General features: G+C 46.7%; 1 protein-coding gene across 1 annotated transcript in view; it reads right to left on the bottom strand.

Moving 5' to 3' along the window:
* Positions 1-238: 238 nt before the first annotated feature.
* Positions 239-18,526, bottom strand: part of LOC144805423 (protein NYNRIN-like) — a 31,488-nt gene continuing 13,200 nt past the window's right edge. The window contains exons 3-4 of the mRNA XM_078671982.1: positions 14,858-14,934; positions 239-412 (exon numbers count right to left, since the gene is read on the bottom strand). Coding sequence (XP_078528108.1) covers positions 239-412; positions 14,858-14,934 — 251 coding nt within the window. The remainder of the gene's footprint in view (positions 413-14,857; positions 14,935-18,526) is intronic.

Genomic DNA, 18,526 nt, shown 5'->3' with positions numbered 1-18,526 from the left:
TTTTACCGATACTTAAATACCGAATCGGTAAAATTCGGTATTTATGAATCGGTAAAATAGAATTACCTACATCTGGCCCTGGATAAACAGAAACATTTTGTTACCTCCATTCTTGTGATCTGCCAATCGATCATTTCACAGTTCCAGTTTGATACTAATTTTCCGGATGGGAATGTGTAGTCACTATTGAGATTTCAGAACTGATTTTAAAAATATAATTTTCCGGTGTAGCTAAAACTCAGCCTTTGTGCGAAGTGATGGCTCTCATGGCAGCAGCAATGGTGCTGGCTCCAAGCAGAGGTATCTGAAACAAGGACACAATGAGGCGGGAGGTCTCAGCAGCTGTCGTCAGCTTTCCAGAGCAGTCATCAGTCACAGACAAAAGGGCAGCCCTGCTGAGTAACAGTGTCACCTGTAACAAGAGAAAGCTCTAACATACCCCTCAATCCTACCATTTACCCAATGCCATCAGTCAGCAAGAACTAATCACCAGCCTTTTGATAAAAAAGGAACCTGCAGAATTTCTTTTAGTCGCCTTTTCTCCATTCTCCCTCACGTCAGCTCTGGGTCTCCTCCCTTCATCCGCAGAGATGCAGCTAATACACACCCACTGTGCAGGGAAGTTGTATCTACTCTCCATCGCAATCTATCTCACTGGTCCACGTACTTAGAACTTCATCACACAAGGAGTCTCACTACTTCATACTTGCTACGCACCCACCACACATACACACACAGGGAATGTCAGCTCATAGATCTGGGGCTTGTTACACAAAACCCCTCTCTGAACATCTGAGACGATCTATCTGGAGCCTCCAGCACACCCTCCTCCGCTCATCTGAGCCTTCTTATGATCCCGAGCTCCCCTTTGCTGATTGCCATAGCCCTTTAACCCTTTGTTTGCCAGTAACCATTTTACCTGACTTCAATCATCTGAGTTTCTCAGCCCCTTTTTGCCATCCTTTACAGACCACACTCATCTTCAACCATCCAATTTTAAACTCCTCTGACAAGTTTGAGTCCAAGTGCCCTTAAATCCTCCCCCAGGCTACTGTGCTAGTATCCAACAGCGTCTTCTGCAATCAGAAGTCAGAATGTAACAGCCCTGGAATTTTATTCTGAATTTTCAGCAAATACTTATCAGTTCTATATGTTGGCTGAATAGGTGGGGGTTTCTAGGGGTTGGCAGGAAAGAAAATATTAATAGGAACCATTTACAAAAGAGATATCCTAATACAAGTGGCCGTGAGTCACATAAGGGTCCTCCTACTCCGGGTCTTCTTCCTTCACTTCCAGGTCCTTCTGTGTGTTAGTGCTCTTACTTCTTATTTCAAGTCCTCCTTCTCTGGGTTGTTTTGGTTCTCCGTAACGTCATCCTGGCCCTGTTCTAATTAATGCTGATCACCCTTGAACTGGGTTCCTGAATCTGGTTGTTCTGGTTGCAGTCCTTCCTGACCCTACCTGAAGCTCAACTCAGAGAAATCAGAGGTCCTTGTCCTTGGACCCTCCCTTACCACTTGGGACAACGCCTGGTGGCCCCCCACCTTTGGAAGCCCACCTACCCCTACTGACTATGCCCAGAACCTCAGCATCATCCTCGGCTCCTCCCTCACCATGACTCACCAGATCAATGCTGTTGCCTCCACCTGCTACAACTCCCTCCGCAAGACCTTCAAGTGGATCCCATCCGAAGCCAGAAAGACCACCACCCACGCTCCCATAACCAGCAGACTGGACTTTGGAAACACCCTCTACGCTGGAATCAACAAATCCCTGCTACACAAACTCCAGACCATCCAGAACAACGCAGCCAGAGTAGTCCTCGGTATCCCACGAAATGAGCACATGACCCAACACCTGAGAAACCTCCACTGGCTCACCGTTGAGAAGAGAGTAACCTTCAAGCTACTCACCCGCGCCTACCAATCACTCCACAACATTCGACCCAAATACCTCAATGAAAGAGTCTCCTTCCACATACCCAAAAGAAACCTCTGCTCAGCCGACCTCGCCCTGGCAGAATCCCCACTCATCTGCAGAAACAGACCAGGTGGAAGAGCCTTCTCTTACAACACTGCCAAGGCCTGGAATGAGCTCCCGGTCAACATCAGACGCTCCCCTACTCTGCACACTTTCAGGAAGAGTCTCAAGATCTAGCTATTCGGATAACACTGAGCTGCAGAGCTCCCCCAAGTGCCTTGAGACCCTCATGGGTGAGTAGCATGCTTTAAAATTCCCTGATTGATTGATCGATTGACCCCGGTCTTCCTGGCCATGCTCCTGGCTCATCCTAGAAAGTTAATTATGCAGGGTGGAAAGAAAATCTTAACACTGCAGCAGTTCACTGCTTTTGATGTCATTTTGTTTTGCAGTTCTTTATTGCGTTAACTTGCCCGACTGAAGCGCTTTACAAGAGCACCAGTTCAATTAAACAAAGACGTATTCAGGAGAATAAGAGGTTTGCTCAGAATCACATTGAACTGATGCAGAAACATGTACCTGGTACTCCAGCTCCAAAGTCAGCAGCTCTGGCCATTACACCACATCCTCTCCCTCAATAACCAAACATTTTCAATATTATAGGCAACAAATCTATAGTTGTTGTATATTAGCCCTGGCATGTTGTAGGTTTAATGTTATTTGTTGTATTATGTAGCCGTGTGCAATGACAGAAGCCGCACAATACCAGTCGGGCGGCATAATAACTATGCTAAGCATAGATTTTTAGCTTAAGTGTTTTGAAGCCACACCTTTAATTACATTGACCACACCCCTTTGAGAGACCCCTCCACTTTTCCATCCCAGTTAAAGCCCTGATTAAATGGAATGAGAGCTGCGTCGGGATCAGCAGAACTGATCAACTAAGTAACCGAGCGAAGTGAGGAGAGCTGCACTTGGTGCCCCCACCCTCGACACAAGGTGAATTCAAACTCACGGTTCTTAAGTACGCAGAGACCGGTCAGTCTGTCATGTGCATTTTAATTACACAGAGGCGAGGATCTCCGGGACTTCTAACATGCCCCCTCCCTCTCCTATAGCAATACAAGGAAGTACAGCCCAGGCTTCCAACGGCACCAAGGTCCACCAAACATGAACAGCAGCCAGTATGTCGCCAAACATTTGTTTTCTCTTTCTCAACCACTGTTCTCCTCCAGGACATCTGCCAGCTCACGGTCTCTATCCCTTGAATATCGACAGCAAGAATATCATGGTTAAACATATCGACTTAAGGTAAGTGAAATCGAAGGGGCATATTCTCAAGGACTTATCGCTGAGTTATCGGCACTTTATTGCAGCCAAAGTGGCAATAAATGTATCGCTCTATTCACAAGCTGGTGCTAACAGCCGACATCACCAGTTTTCCTGCGTTAGCAGCCGCAAAAAACATCGCCACAGATGACACCAGCAACTAACTCTGATGAGATGCAGAGTAGGCGTTCCCGTGCAAAAAGACGCAACAACACCACCTCACAACATTCTTAATGACCAGCCAGATCAGTGATAAGTTCACAAAACATGCGATAAAGCATATTAGCAGCAGGGATTTAACACCTGCTCCTACCTGGTGTTAAGTCGGACGACTACTTGCAGTATGAAAGGGAGACCAGCCCAGAGCCACACCTGAAGAAAAACAGATGCCATGGAGCCATTGACCATGCAGCTTGGAGCCCCAAGAGGGCCACAACACCCACCGCCATCCCCCCAAGACCCCTCCCTTCTGGGCCGTACCTCGGGCACCCCCGCCAGACAAAGACACTTCACATCAACTTCACAAAACCATAAATATAAAAGAATTCGCCTGAATTCGCACACTTACAACAATTAGCATTCATGTGTGGTCAGAAAAAGGAGAATCATTCATTCATCTTTGAATTACCAAACAAAATATTTTATTAAAATTAAACTCAATACAACTATTTGGAAAAATCATGGCAGGTCTTTTCTGGACAATCTGTAAGACACAGCCTTAAAGACAAAATCAAATATAAGAAGGTGTGTCATGCGCTCATGAAAGGACAGAGTAAGAGAGAAAGAGAGAGAGCAAGAAAGGGAGAGAGAGAGAGAGTGAAAGGAAGAGAGGGAGAGAGAGACAATGAAAGGAAGAGAGGGAGAGAGAGAGAGAGAGAAAGAGAGGGACAATGAAAGGAAGAGAGGGAGAGAGACAGAAAGAGAGAGACAGTGAAAGGGGGAGAGGGAGAGAGAGTGCCAACACTGTGGACCCAGACCTCACTGCTCACCTGCTGCCACTGGTGTGTCTCCAACCACGTGCCGGCACACACTGCAGTCCACCAGGTTCCTTATCTGAAACAAAGTCCAGATTCATGAATGTCAGAGGTTATATCATTGCAGACGCCATCATCGCTTGCCCACCCCTGCGTACCCAGGCCTCACTGCTCACCTTCTGCCAGCTGCGTGTCTCCAAGAGGGCCCACCACGCGCCAGTGCAAGCTCCAAGCCCGGGTCCCGCTGCCTTGGCAGCCTCCATATCATGCAGCCCGCACCGCAGACCACAACGTCACACACGTGATTCTGGGTCTTGATTTCGCAATGGCAGAGATCATATAATTGCACAGGCATCATCACAGGCTGCACACCCGCCCAGCTCCTCAGCTGCCACTAACTCTGTGAATGCGAGGCAAAGACACTTGGCGGTAGGCCCGCTCTGGCTTAGCCCTACACTGCGGTCCAGCAGGGCCCTCACAAATCCTTACCAGTCCGGACAACCAGGACGGCACATTATTGCAGGCTGCACAGCTGCTCAGCACTTAAGGTGCCCCTACCTCAGTGCACCGAAAGTCACCGTCCCATGGCGGTAGGCCTGTGCCGTCAGCAGTGTATCCAGTGCCACCAATACTTTGCTACACATTCATGGACCCTTTATGATTGAGTCTCGTGATATGGCAGGCGGATGCAGCCATGTCACCTCCTGCAGTGGGGAAGAACTCGGACACATAGTGACGCCGTTCCCCTCCCTTTATACATAAGCCGAGTGGGCTTGGTTGGCGTTAGCCAGGCCAGCGTTGGGGTGTGAAAAATTATTCCTGCGCCATGGGCGTGGTCCATATCTGGGCTAGACTGGAAACCAACTGATGGGCGTATCTCTGTCGCAGTGTTGGCGCAACACAGCCCGCCATCGACAATGTTGCAATGTTGCATGCACCTGGAGGGCGGCCGCGCATGAAGGGATTGTACAAGGAGTGCAAGACTGCTCGGGCCATTGGCTCATACATGCCAACTGTTGGGTGTGTATTGCTATTGGTGCACCACAAGCCTAAGGCCTAGCCACATCACATTTCCCGAATGCAAGCAGTAGTCAGACTAACATTAGCGATGCAAGCACCTTTGTATCAATACATAAGGCAGTAGGACATCTGCACCTCCGACTTTGGTCTTGCATGCGGCAGGCACCCCCTGAGAGAGATATCATAGCAGATGATGACGACTCCTACACTACGCACAGCGCTAATGAAAAAGCAATGTATCCACACCCCACACACAGAAGTCCTTGCTCGAGGTACTCTTGCATGGAATGGCCTTGACACTTATGTACACAACAACCCATATGTCCAAACATTGAACACACATACTACTCATTGCTCCGAGCTGTGGCATATCATCCACATTACTGCCACAGATCAGAAAAGTGCTGGATCTACGAGTGCTACCAACGCAATGGCAGAACATCCAGGGCACATGCACAACGCCTGTCACGTGGAACTGTACTCAGACCAAATGTTTCTGGTTAGTGTCTGATGCTTTGGTCTGCATGTTGTGGCCCTTGTCTTGCCCGTACTGACAAGCATATGCTAATTAAGCCTACGCAACTTCACTAGTGTTCAACTGTGATGAGTGTTGATTAGAATGACAAATTGTGTGCCTCAATGAGCATTGTCCGTACACAGTGAGGGACTGACTGACACATTTCACGTAGAGGTGGGTCCGTTTGCCAGCTCCACCTCTGTGAGCCAGACATTGTGGTTGGGATAGTTGCTGATAGACCTGTGCTCTTAACTGTCTTCAGCAATTTGAGTATGGTGTCCAACTTCTTGCCATGTGGATCAATGTGATCCATCCTTACAGGCTGTGTCAACCCAGTTGAGTGTGAGATGTTCTGTGTCCAAATGTGATGGGGGACACTAATTTAGGTCTGCCAACAACTTTGACATTTCATACACAGCCCTGTTTCTAACATTGCATGGGGCAACGTTGTGAAATTGTGCAATTGTTGTTTCAGAGCAATGAGGCCACAGCTAGTGCACACATTCCCAGTCATCTCACTGCCAATGTGTGTCACGGTCACACATGCACATTGCTTTCATTTCCCAGGGTGTACCTTTTTGTGCAATCAATGTCCTTACATTCATCCATACTTTCATACTTGATTGATTATGGACACATCTGTGTGAATTTGAATGAATTATTCACATTCGGTGGAGTGTCGGAGCTGGAGCAATACATGGCCATGCAATCACCACATTCCATTGTAGCCCAGTGGAGGGTCAGCCAGAGTTTGTAGGGATTGACACTTACCTCGGAAGAGGAAGAGTACAGTCCGTAGTGTGATTGCTGTGTCATTGTCAGGCAAACAGAATATGGCAGTCCATGTCGAGGTCCAATGTGAGTGTCGCAGAATGCTTCTGGGGACAGTGGGAGGGGTTGTTACAGGGCATGATGCAGGGGGCAGAACCAAGCTGAAACAGGGCATATGGTGGAGAAGACTGTAACTGGCTCCTTCTTCAATACACAAGTGTCGCAGGGTTTCTGTTCTCACACAGAACTGTGCACAGAGGATTGGAACCTCGGCGAATTAGGGTGACCCAAAACTCACATTAGTACCCAACAAACCCCTTACCGAGCTAGCTACAGTGTCTCATTGGTAATATCAAACTCCCAATGTTTAGACAAACCAGAACATGAACTTACAGTACCTCAGGATACGTGGAACTCATGAACACTCTTTCGTTATACAGTTATTTCAAACCAGAACTTGGAGTAAAGAAGAACACATGAGCATTTGAAATGTTTATTTACTAATGCCGTCTTCTCAGGCGCAGTATCTTAGATAATACAAGTAAACATATTATCAGAAGCAAAGTTACCAGCATAGTTACTAGTCCATAAAAAGCTAATAGTGACAGCATGTTAACATGCTGTAAATGAATAAGGGTTAACAACACTTATATCTCACCCTCTCTAACACACATATTATATTATTTGCTAAGAAGGTCTCTTTGGGTTGAATTAGGGCGGGCCCATACCTCAGTGTCCTAGCATGAAAGTATCACATCAGCATACACCAGCTCTCTCTGCATGCGAACCGCATCAAGTGTGTGTATTTGCCTTAAGCAAAGCAATATATAAAACCCGCCTCAAGCCCAAAGTTGGCAGGAGCTGCACTTATGTTATGTCTATGAAGGCGCGAAGATCAGACCTCATAACAATTCTGTATCATGTTGTACCTGAAGCTTCAGCACTCTCTGTACAGACATAGTTTATTTAGCAAAGCTGATATCAGAGTAATAACATATTATTCTCATGTAAACCACAAAGAACTACTAGGTTGAAAGCTAAATCAACAATTAAGTGTCGTGTGCAGAAATTGCAAAAGGAAAAATGGCGTTTAACCTTTAGTGAGCCTATGCTAACTTAACACATTATAAAGATATAGAGTAGCTATATGACACCCCCCCATGATCCGAGAACGGATAAGATAAGATAACAGAAGTGCCATCTCATGAGAGCAGAGTTCAACAACATATGAGCATGGAACTCAAACGAAACATTAAAAGAATTGCATAATTGTAATAAAATGTAATGCCTAAAAAACAGCCAAAAAAGTCTATAGTGTCTCAAGCCAATAGGCAAGGGAATAAAAAAAAGTGACAGAAAAGTCAAAAAATGTCAATGATATGCTAGTACTCAGCATGTCAATATACGGAAGTGTCTAGGAAATAACTGTGTATGCAAAATAAGCAGCAACAACTTCCAACAGGAAATCACAGTCTTCATTCGAAAACAGTTTAGCCATCCAATTTAAAAGTGGAAAAGAACATACGTGCTCTCCCAGCAATGGAGCCTCTATCACCATCAGAGGACAATTCTGCAATGGATCGCACTCCGCTAGCCCCTCCTCCGGGTCGCCCCTAAGCACTCTGGTATTTGAAGTGCGTGTAGTTCGAAGAATAGAAGTCAAGTTCATAAGTGGTTCACCAAAGTTGGTGCGAGTAGGTACTCGTTGTTCCCAAAATCTCTAGACCCAAGACATGGCTCGGGTTTCGGGATAGTTTCCCTCATCAGTAGAGAACAAGTATGGGGTGGATGAGAAGGCCGCCAAGTAACCGTCACAGGCCTCGATGCCTCTCTGGCTCGCAGGGCGTCTCCAGAAGCTCGTCAGCTTGGCGCTCAAGGGAGCGATAAGTAGAATTCTGCAATGGATCGCACTCCGCTAGCCCCTCCTCCGGGTCGCCCCTAAGCACTCTGGTATTTGAAGTGCGTGTAGTTCGAAGAATAGAAGTCAAGTTCATAAGTGGTTCACCAAAGTTGGTGCGAGTAGGTACTCGTTGTTCCCAAAATCTCTAGACCCAAGACATGGCTCGGGTTTCAGGATAGTTTCCCTCATCAGTAGAGAACAAGTATGGGGTGGATGAGAAGGCCGCCAAGTAACCGTCACAGGCCTCGATGCCTCTCTGGCTCGCAGGGCGTCTCCAGAAGCTCGTCAGCTTGGCGCTCAAGGGAGCGATAAGTAGAATTCTGCAATGGATCGCACTCCGCTAGCCCCTCCTCCGGGTCGCCCCTAAGCACTCTGGTATTTGAAGTGCGTGTAGTTCGAAGAATAGAAGTCAAGTTCATAAGTGGTTCACCAAAGTTGGTGCGAGTAGGTACTCGTTGTTCCCAAAATCTCTAGACCCAAGACATGGCTCGGGTTTCGGGATAGTTTCCCTCATCAGTAGAGAACAAGTATGGGGTGGATGAGAAGGCCGCCAAGTAACCGTCACAGGCCTCGATGCCTCTCTGGCTCGCAGGGCGTCTCCAGAAGCTCGTCAGCTTGGCGCTCAAGGGAGCGATAAGTAGAATTCTGCAATGGATCGCACTCCGCTAGCCCCTCCTCCGGGTCGCCCCTAAGCACTCTGGTATTTGAAGTGCGTGTAGTTCGAAGAATAGAAGTCAAGTTCATAAGTGGTTCACCAAAGTTGGTGCGAGTAGGTACTCGGTGTTCCCAAAATCTCTAGACCCAAGACATGGCTCGGGTTTCGGGATAGTTTCCCTCATCAGTAGAGAACAAGTATGGGGTGGATGAGAAGGCCGCCAAGTAACCGTCACAGGCCTCGATGCCTCTCTGGCTCGCAGGGCGTCTCCAGAAGCTCGTCAGCTTGGCGCTCAAGGGAGCGATAAGTAGAATTCTGCAATGGATCGCACTCCGCTAGCCCCTCCTCCGGGTCGCCCCTAAGCATTCTGGTATTTGAAGTGCGTGTAGTTCGAAGAATAGAAGTCAAGTTCATAAGTGGTTCACCAAAGTTGGTGCGAGTAGGTACTCGTTGTTCCCAAAATCTCTAGACCCAAGACATGGCTCGGGTTTCGGGATAGTTTCCCTCATCAGTAGAGAACAAGTATGGGGTGGATGAGAAGGCCGCCAAGTAACCGTCACAGGCCTCGATGCCTCTCTGGCTCGCAGGGCGTCTCCAGAAGCTCGTCAGCTTGGTGCTCAAGGGAGCGATAAGTAGAATTCTGCAATGGATCGCACTCCGCTAGCCCCTCCTCCGGGTCGCCCCTAAGCACTCTGGTATTTGAAGTGCGTGTAGTTCGAAGAATAGAAGTCAAGTTCATAAGTGGTTCACCAAAGTTGGTGCGAGTAGGTACTCGTTGTTCCCAAAATCTCTAGACCCAAGACATGGCTCGGGTTTCGGGATAGTTTCCCTCATCAGTAGAGAACAAGTATGGGGTGGATGAGAAGGCCGCCAAGTAACCGTCACAGGCCTCGATGCCTCTCTGGCTCGCAGGGCGTCTCCAGAAGCTCGTCAGCTTGGCGCTCAAGGGAGCGATAAGTAGAATTCTGCAATGGATCGCACTCCGCTAGCCCCTCCTCCGGGTCGCCCCTAAGCACTCTGGTATTTGAAGTGCGTGTAGTTCGAAGAATAGAAGTCAAGTTCATAAGTGGTTCACCAAAGTTGGTGCGAGTAGGTACTCGTTGTTCCCAAAATCTCTAGACCCAAGATATGGCTCGGGTTTCGGGATAGTTTCCCTCATCAGTAGAGAACAAGTATGGGGTGGATGAGAAGGCCGCCAAGTAACCGTCACAGGCCTCGATGCCTCTCTGGCTCGCAGGGCGTCTCCAGAAGCTCGTCAGCTTGGCGCTCAAGGGAGCGATAAGTAGAATTCTGCAATGGATCGCACTCCGCTAGCCCCTCCTCCGGGTCGCCCCTAAGCACTCTGGTATTTGAAGTGCGTGTAGTTCGAAGAATAGAAGTCAAGTTCATAAGTGGTTCACCAAAGTTGGTGCGAGTAGGTACTCGTTGTTCCCAAAATCTCTAGACCCAAGACATGGCTCGGGTTTCGGGATAGTTTCCCTCATCAGTAGAGAACAAGTATGGGGTCGATGAGAAGGCCGCCAAGTAACCGTCACAGGCCTCGATGCCTCTCTGGCTCGCAAGGCGTCTCCAGAAGCTCGTCAGCTTGGTGCTCAAGGGAGCGATAAGTAGAATTCTGCAATGGATCGCACTCCGCTAGCCCCTCCTCCGGGTCGCCCCTAAGCACTCTGGTATTTGAAGTGCGTGTAGTTCGAAGAATAGAAGTCAAGTTCATAAGTGGTTCACCAAAGTTGGTGCGAGTAGGTACTCGTTGTTCCCAAAATCTCTAGACCCAAGACATGGCTCGGGTTTCGGGATAGTTTCCCTCATCAGTAGAGAACAAGTATGGGGTGGATGAGAAGGCCGCCAAGTAACCGTCACCGGCCTCGATGCCTCTCTGGCTCGCAGGGCGTCTCCAGAAGCTCGTCAGCTTGGCGCTCAAGGGAGCGATAAGTAGAATTCTGCAATGGATCGCACTCCGCTAGCCCCTCCTCCGGGTCGCCCCTAAGCACTCTGGTATTTGAAGTGCGTGTAGTTCGAAGAATAGAAGTCAAGTTCATAAGTGGTTCACCAAAGTTGGTGCGAGTAGGTACTCGTTGTTCCCAAAATCTCTAGACCCAAGACATGGCTCGGGTTTCGGGATAGTTTCCCTCATCAGTAGAGAACAAGTATGGGGTGGATGAGAAGGCCGCCAAGTAACCGTCACAGGCCTCGATGCCTCTCTGGCTCGCAGGGCGTCTCCAGAAGCTCGTCAGCTTGGCGCTCAAGGGAGCGATAAGTAGAATTCTGCAATGGATCGCACTCCGCTAGCCCCTCCTCCGGGTCGCCCCTAAGCACTCTGGTATTTGAAGTGCATGTAGTTCGAAGAATAGAAGTCAAGTTCATAAGTGGTTCACCAAAGTTGGTGCGAGTAGGTACTCGTTGTTCCCAAAATCTCTAGACCCAAGACATGGCTCGGGTTTCGGGATAGTTTCCCTCATCAGTAGAGAACAAGTATGGGGTGGATGAGAAGGCCGCCAAGTAACCGTCACAGGCCTCGATGCCTCTCTGGCTCGCAGGGCGTCTCCAGAAGCTCGTCAGCTTGGCGCTCAAGGGAGCGATAAGTAGAATTCTGCAATGGATCGCACTCCGCTAGCCCCTCCTCCGGGTCGCCCCTAAGCACTCTGGTATTTGAAGTGCGTGTAGTTCGAAGAATAGAAGTCAAGTTCATAAGTGGTTCACCAAAGTTGGTGCGAGTAGGTACTCGTTGTTCCCAAAATCTCTAGACCCAAGACATGGCTCGGGTTTCGGGATAGTTTCCCTCATCAGTAGAGAACAAGTATGGGGTCGATGAGAAGGCCGCCAAGTAACCGTCACAGGCCTCGATGCCTCTCTGGCTCGCAGGGCGTCTCCAGAAGCTCGTCAGCTTGGCGCTCAAGGGAGCGATAAGTAGAATTCTGCAATGGATCGCACTCCGCTAGCCCCTCCTCCGGGTCGCCCCTAAGCACTCTGGTATTTGAAGTGCGTGTAGTTCGAAGAATAGAAGTCAAGTTCATAAGTGGTTCACCAAAGTTGGTGCGAGTAGGTACTCCTTGTTCCCAAAATCTCTAGACCCAAGACATGGCTCCCTTTGTGGAGGACGCGTTAAAGATAGTACGAATCATCTCGCTGAAATGTAAAGGCAAATCAGTATTTAAAAGGGCATGAACCTCTGTACGGGTGTTGGCTATGTGAAGAACGAAAGTTTCACAAGCCGAACTCAAGGCCACCTCTTTCTGGGACAAAAGAGCCCTTATTCTTGCCATGCCGCTGAAATCTGCTCTCAAGGTTGGTATCAGTGGCCAGATGGAGGCCTCCCTATGTTCACGTGTGGGTGGATACAGAACATTTCTGCAGCAAATAACACGTTCACTTACTGTTACAATAAAAGGAACACCTTTTATTAAACCACAACACTCCTCATTATTTAAAATTAAATAACTCCCATTTCCTAATAAGTTAAACGTGGGGATGATAGCAGGAACCGGTGTGCCTTGCAAAACACAAGCCAAATTCGGTCGGTGTTGGTTGCATGAACCGTGTAATTGTATGTGTCTACACATTAATGAATGATCCGGTGTCTCAGTACACTCCTCCCCATTCAGATAAACCTCTTGATCATCTTTGAAACATCTGTATGTATATGGAAGTGACCAGACTTCATGCAGGAAACCGCTACCTAATGGTTCATAACGACCAATGGGTACATATTTCATACAATTCGAAAACTTATATAAAGCAAAAGGCAGCGTTATTAAACCGTGGATAAGCCACGTTGCAGCAGTGGCCTCTGCCACGGAAAAAGGCAAAGATTCTAACCTTTCAATATGTAACATAGAAAAGGAAGCATCACTCATTGAAAGCAAGCGTTGTTTGTCAGTCAAATTAAACGGGGCAAATAGAGAAGAAACGTTCATGTACGTCCAGGGAACCTTACCATTTTTCAGAGTCTGAAGGGTCCATGCAAATTGCATGATTGACCGTAATTGATTTTGACCATGGTATAATACTGACACTTCATCATGCACAATATCGACAACGGACGACACAATATTATCCAATGTGTAAATTCGGGAGGAAAGCATGTTAATACTATTGTCAACAACTGCAAGCACTTTCTCAAGATTCGCCTGATCAATGGCCCTAAGGCGTGTAGCAGCCTCAATCTGTGATGTTTTCCAAATTTCATTGTAAACAGCATATATCCACCTTTTTGACCTACCACTAGCCGGGCCTTTAATGAAATCATTTAAATCCACGTCTGCATTCAGTTTAGAAAGGTGACTTTTAACTGCAGGTAAAGTAGAATGTTTCAGCCAATTTTGACACAATTTGCCTACAGAATAAGTTGTGACAGTGTGGACCAAGTCAAAACGGGGATCTGATCTAACAGTTTTAAAACCGTCAGATAAACCTAAAAATCGATGCTGGCAAGAATCAGCACCACGGTGCCAAAGCAGCCAACCTTTTGGATCCATACTGGAAATGTTAAAGGAAGAATTAAGGAGTAGGGCCTGTAATTCGCTAATGGACAACTGAGTAAAATTACTCCAACCATCATATTCCTCCAAATCCGGGATTGTAGGGGTGTTTAATTTTTTAGAAGTAGCCAATCCAAAGCATGTGGTCTGGGAAATTGTTTCATTCAAAAACAACATATGATTCGGGATGAGACATGCACGGTGCAAAGCCTCAGTGCCTTGTACCTGCCAGGCTCTTGAACCCCAAACTGATTTAAGGTCTATTGTTTCCTTCCATAATTCGTAGCCTCCAGAAACTAATTGATCAAGGAAGGCCTTCGAATACAACAATTTAGTATCGGTAAGTCTAACCTTGGACATTGGCTTTTTTATAAATTTAAAATTAAAGGACTCGGGATTGGACTGGTTAAAGTCAGTGAAATAAGTATACTTTTTCAGAAATGTTTCAGAACTGCCTTGTGTAGGCGCTGGGCAATGTTCCCACTGTGTAAAATTAACAGTATCCCTCCGGGATGATGTTTTGTGTAAGAAGTGATTGCCATAATGTTGGTAGCAAAATAAATCACCATAATTAGCAGATTCTAAATATAAATCCTCAGCATCAAAGGCAGCATAGTATTGCAAATCAGAAAACAAACTTTCCACTGTATTAACATCCCAGTCATCAGAACGAATGTTTTGTTTCACCACATCCCCCATATTCACTCTAAGTATATTAGGAACATTAACGACTTCTGTTGGGCCATGAATTTGAAACCTAACTGCATCCCACACAATTCCATCAAGGACAGGCCATGCTGTGATGTTAACCAAAGTCAAGTCTCTTTTCAATCTGTGTGTAGAATGTGACGAGGAAAGCGGGGCCAAAGTTCCATTTAGATGTGTAATGCATGTTCTTTCCTCGACATAGTGTCCATTGATGAGTCGAAAAAAATAAAAAACAAAACCAATTGACATAAAAAGGTAAACTGAAAAAAGGACCAGCCAGATGTATGTCCAAGGGGGAATCAAAAAATGTTTTTTAAACAAGCTGGCATAAACTGCAATACGAGAGGGTTTCTTCGAGGCAAGGGAAACAGAGTCAAATGAAAATCTGGATTCAGTGGCTAAACGTGCTTGCAGGTCAGGCATGGACAGATCAGTGGGGTAGGTATAGTCTATCTCATCATTGTTAGTTCCGGGTAAAGTATTTAACAAAGGACTGGAAATAGCAGGTAAGTCGATGGCCACTTCAGGTTCAATATTAGAAGCAGTGGGCATAACTGAATTTCTCACAATGGAAGGACAGGAAACAGCCGGTGTCATGCTAAGAAGAATCGGCCACTCTGTGTATCTTGACATTGTCAATTGAAATAAACCTGTTTTCCTTACTGTGGTAAATTAAATTACCTGATATCTAATTTCTATGTGGTAAAGTTCAATAAAATAGCTCAATCAAAATAAGAGACACAGAGTCCGTGGCGTCTGGGTTTTAAGGGGTTTTATTCCATAAAATGGAATTGGTTCGAACCAGGTAGCATGATCCATCACCACGAGGGTTCAGGAAGGGAATCATGGACATGTACAATGATTTATTAACAGTACGCAGTATATATAATATCATTACAGTGGTGATGGGTTCAGAAGGCGTAACGGCTGAAAGAAACAAGATAAGAAACATGTGCGTAACAATATGTAATCAGAAGGCGTGCACAAGGGTGTACACGGAGGTGGGTGCCAGAAACGTCACATAGAAGAAGAAATATTTCAGCATTTCAGTCATAGAAGTGGGTGGATCCCTAGAAGAATCCTGCAGTGTCAGCAGAAATATATGGCAGAGATGCGCGCGCAGCAGCATGACGTGTGACTGACGTGGAACTGGAGGGTGAAGGGGACTTGACATTTAACGCTAGGATTAGAGACAGAAGTCTGGTGGGTCAGATCAACTTGTTCCTAAATCATATCTGGTATTTTGTGTTTGGAGAACGGTATTATCTAAAGAAAAGGTCTCTCGGGCAGAGGCTATTCTATACTGACTGCTAATGCGTGCATGTGTGTCTACGTGTAATGCGAGGGCTATGGGCCTACAATGGCAACAGGAGCTATGAATTACGTACATGGAGATAGAAAAGCCGGGCCCTTTACTCTGCAGCTGGGGGGATGTTTACCTAAACTACTAGACAGGAATGTATTTTCGAGGAGCGGAGCAGATAACTTGAAGGCTGAATACAGTTTTGGCAGGCAGTCAAGCAGAGCCGGGCACCACTTGCCGCGTAGAGAGTAAGTCAAAGTTCAGGGATGCAGATGCAGGTCCTCGCTGCAGTTTTCAGAGGCAGAAGTCAGGAAAAAGGCTCGATGGCAGAAATCAGGGCCTTCGCCAGAGCCATGAAAACATGAAAGTGCACCATGTAAAGACGGTGGCACGGCACACTTAGGAACTGAATTATCGATCCATTCATGGCGGATTAGAAAGAGGACATGTTAACGTTGGACGCAAATGTATTTGCGTCTTCATAGCGGGTTATGGAGGGAACTTACATGCGCTTTAGGCACATACATGGAGCCGTTGGGGTACGTAGTAGGGGACACAATTGAGCATAAAAATTCATATTACCTCATTCCCTCCTTGTCCCCTACGGACCCTTCATGATATATCAATCTTCATTAATCCATCTATGTGTTCATATAACATCATTTGCTCTTCCTTTTTCTGACGGGAATTTGAACTTGAACTTGAATGGGGAATACATGATGTGGCGCACAAACCGCATATCGTCGGCCCACATTGTAGACATAGGCAACAACTGAATACTATGAGAAGGGCTATCCCTAGGAAGGATAGGACTTTCCATCCCCAAGTGGATAACACGCTCCAGAACCAACCGGACCAAGTCCAGGTGCCTGGATTCTGGTGTATCTGACTAGCAATTTTGTGAAGACGGGTAATGGCTTTATATACTGAAGGTGCGTTTTGTGGAATGAAAATACAGCAACTCGATCCGATGACTCTACAAGCTCCGCCCCTATCGGCCAAGATGACGTCAAGAACAAGACGATTTTGAAGGACAACAAGTCTCATAGCAGACTGTTCCTCTGTTAAATTGCCTAGGGCGGAAGTAGTTTCATTCACTACTGCTTCAAGGGTTCTGGTCAATCTACGTATCAGTTTACTATTCGAGACAGTACCTAAGTAGGGAAAGAAACCTTTATTGAAATCTGTATATTGCTCCCATGCCGTTTCAGTATAATCGACAATCGGGAGTTCTCTCCTGTGTCTAGTATGGACTAGGTGGGAGTTCCTATGATAGTCAGGTGGGGCTAGAAAAACAGGTGGCAGAAGGAATGCAATGTAACAAGTACCATCCCAATCTAGGGGTAAACGTATGTATGCTGTATGGCCACAAACAAAATAGGAATGACGGGAAGCTTTGAATGTAGACTTGCCTTTATCACTGAATTTGACTACAGTGGTACATTCGCTATGACCTAGGTGTACTGAACCATTCTTTCTGACACATAATTCACCTTTAACAGGTAATACTGACATAGAGGGTAAGTCTGGCTTGGTTTCGGACTCGACATTCAGAATCATGAGGTTAAGTGTAAAATTACCTAATCCATATACTTCGTTTTCTAGATCGGTCCCTGTCCTTTTGGGAAGACCCTCCTTGTCAGGGACACATACTTTGTGCAGAACAGTGTTCAGATTTCCCCATACCCAATTGCCTTGGTAAACTACGGAATCAGAATCTAAGGAATTTATTAAACTAAACCATGCACCACAGGAACCATTGTGTGTGAACGGGTATGGAAAGAGGGGCAGAACTCCCTTGTATTTCTGATAGGGGGGGAGTCGGCCACATATCCAACAATTGGTAGCATTGCTGGTCTGATGGGAATGTTGTAACATACTAATGAATGTATTGTTGCGCAGCGCAAGTCTGTATGCCAATTCATGCGGGGGTAATTCACTGAAAGTGTGCTCGATAGTAACATTTGAAGAAGAATGTGTATGCTTGAAAATAGGGTAGTACAAGTTTAACAGTATATTTGCAGCAATAATCATAAGACTCAGAAAAAACATAATCAATAATGTCACTATGCAGTGACTGTGGAGAGATTTACAATATTCACGTTTCTTGAGCTGTTTCTGTCTATCTCTCTCTCTATCGGGGTCTAGCGGGAACATGTCAGAATCAGGTCTAACCGATTCACCTAGGGGAGGACTTAAACAATTAAACTGTCTGACTTGCTAGACCTCAGTTTGGATTTATACTCCTCGGACGGAGTTTTCTCTATCAGGGGAAGTTTAGAGTCACTGAAATCTGGGCAGTCCTTAGAGGGGGAGGGCTGAGAGTCTGTAACTGGAAGCAGTCCATGAAATATCTTGACGTGGCTGGAGTGGAGCCACCCTTTGCGGCCCTCGACCTTGATTGCAGTCCTCGTGGTTAGCAGGACAAGTTTCGGCTCCTGCCAACGGGGCTCCAGCGGACTCCTCCGATCAAAGTTCCTAATGAGGACAAGATTCCCCGGAATGATCCCATGTGGCTTTACATCGGTGTTGTCGGGAAAGGCTGCAGCAACCTGTGAACGACATGATTGTAGTGCAGACATCAAGGAGGCAAGGTAATCTGTCAGCATATTACAGTCAACATCTGTGATTTTTCTAGGCAGAGGAGTCCCCCACATATTCGGTGGCCTGCCAAAGACCACCTCATACGGGGATAGCCCTGTTCTCGAATGCGCTACCATCCTCATGTAGAAGAGGGCAACGGGTAATGCAACTATCCAGTCTACGCCCTTTTCTTTGCAAATCTTGGCGAGACGAATTTTCAGAGTCTGATTGTGACGTTCCATGAGACCTGCTGCCTCGGGATGTCGGACACAGTGAAACTTCCATTGATAGCCGAGCAGGAGTGATACCTGTTTCATTAACTCGGACGAGAATGGCTGACCGTTATCTGGGTACACGACGCAGGGCAA

This window comes from Lissotriton helveticus (assembly GCF_964261635.1).
Source record: "Lissotriton helveticus chromosome 1_1 unlocalized genomic scaffold, aLisHel1.1 SUPER_1_unloc_1, whole genome shotgun sequence".
Taxonomy (NCBI): Eukaryota; Metazoa; Chordata; class Amphibia; order Caudata; family Salamandridae; genus Lissotriton; species Lissotriton helveticus.
This window is presented reverse-complemented; position numbering and strand designations above follow the sequence as displayed.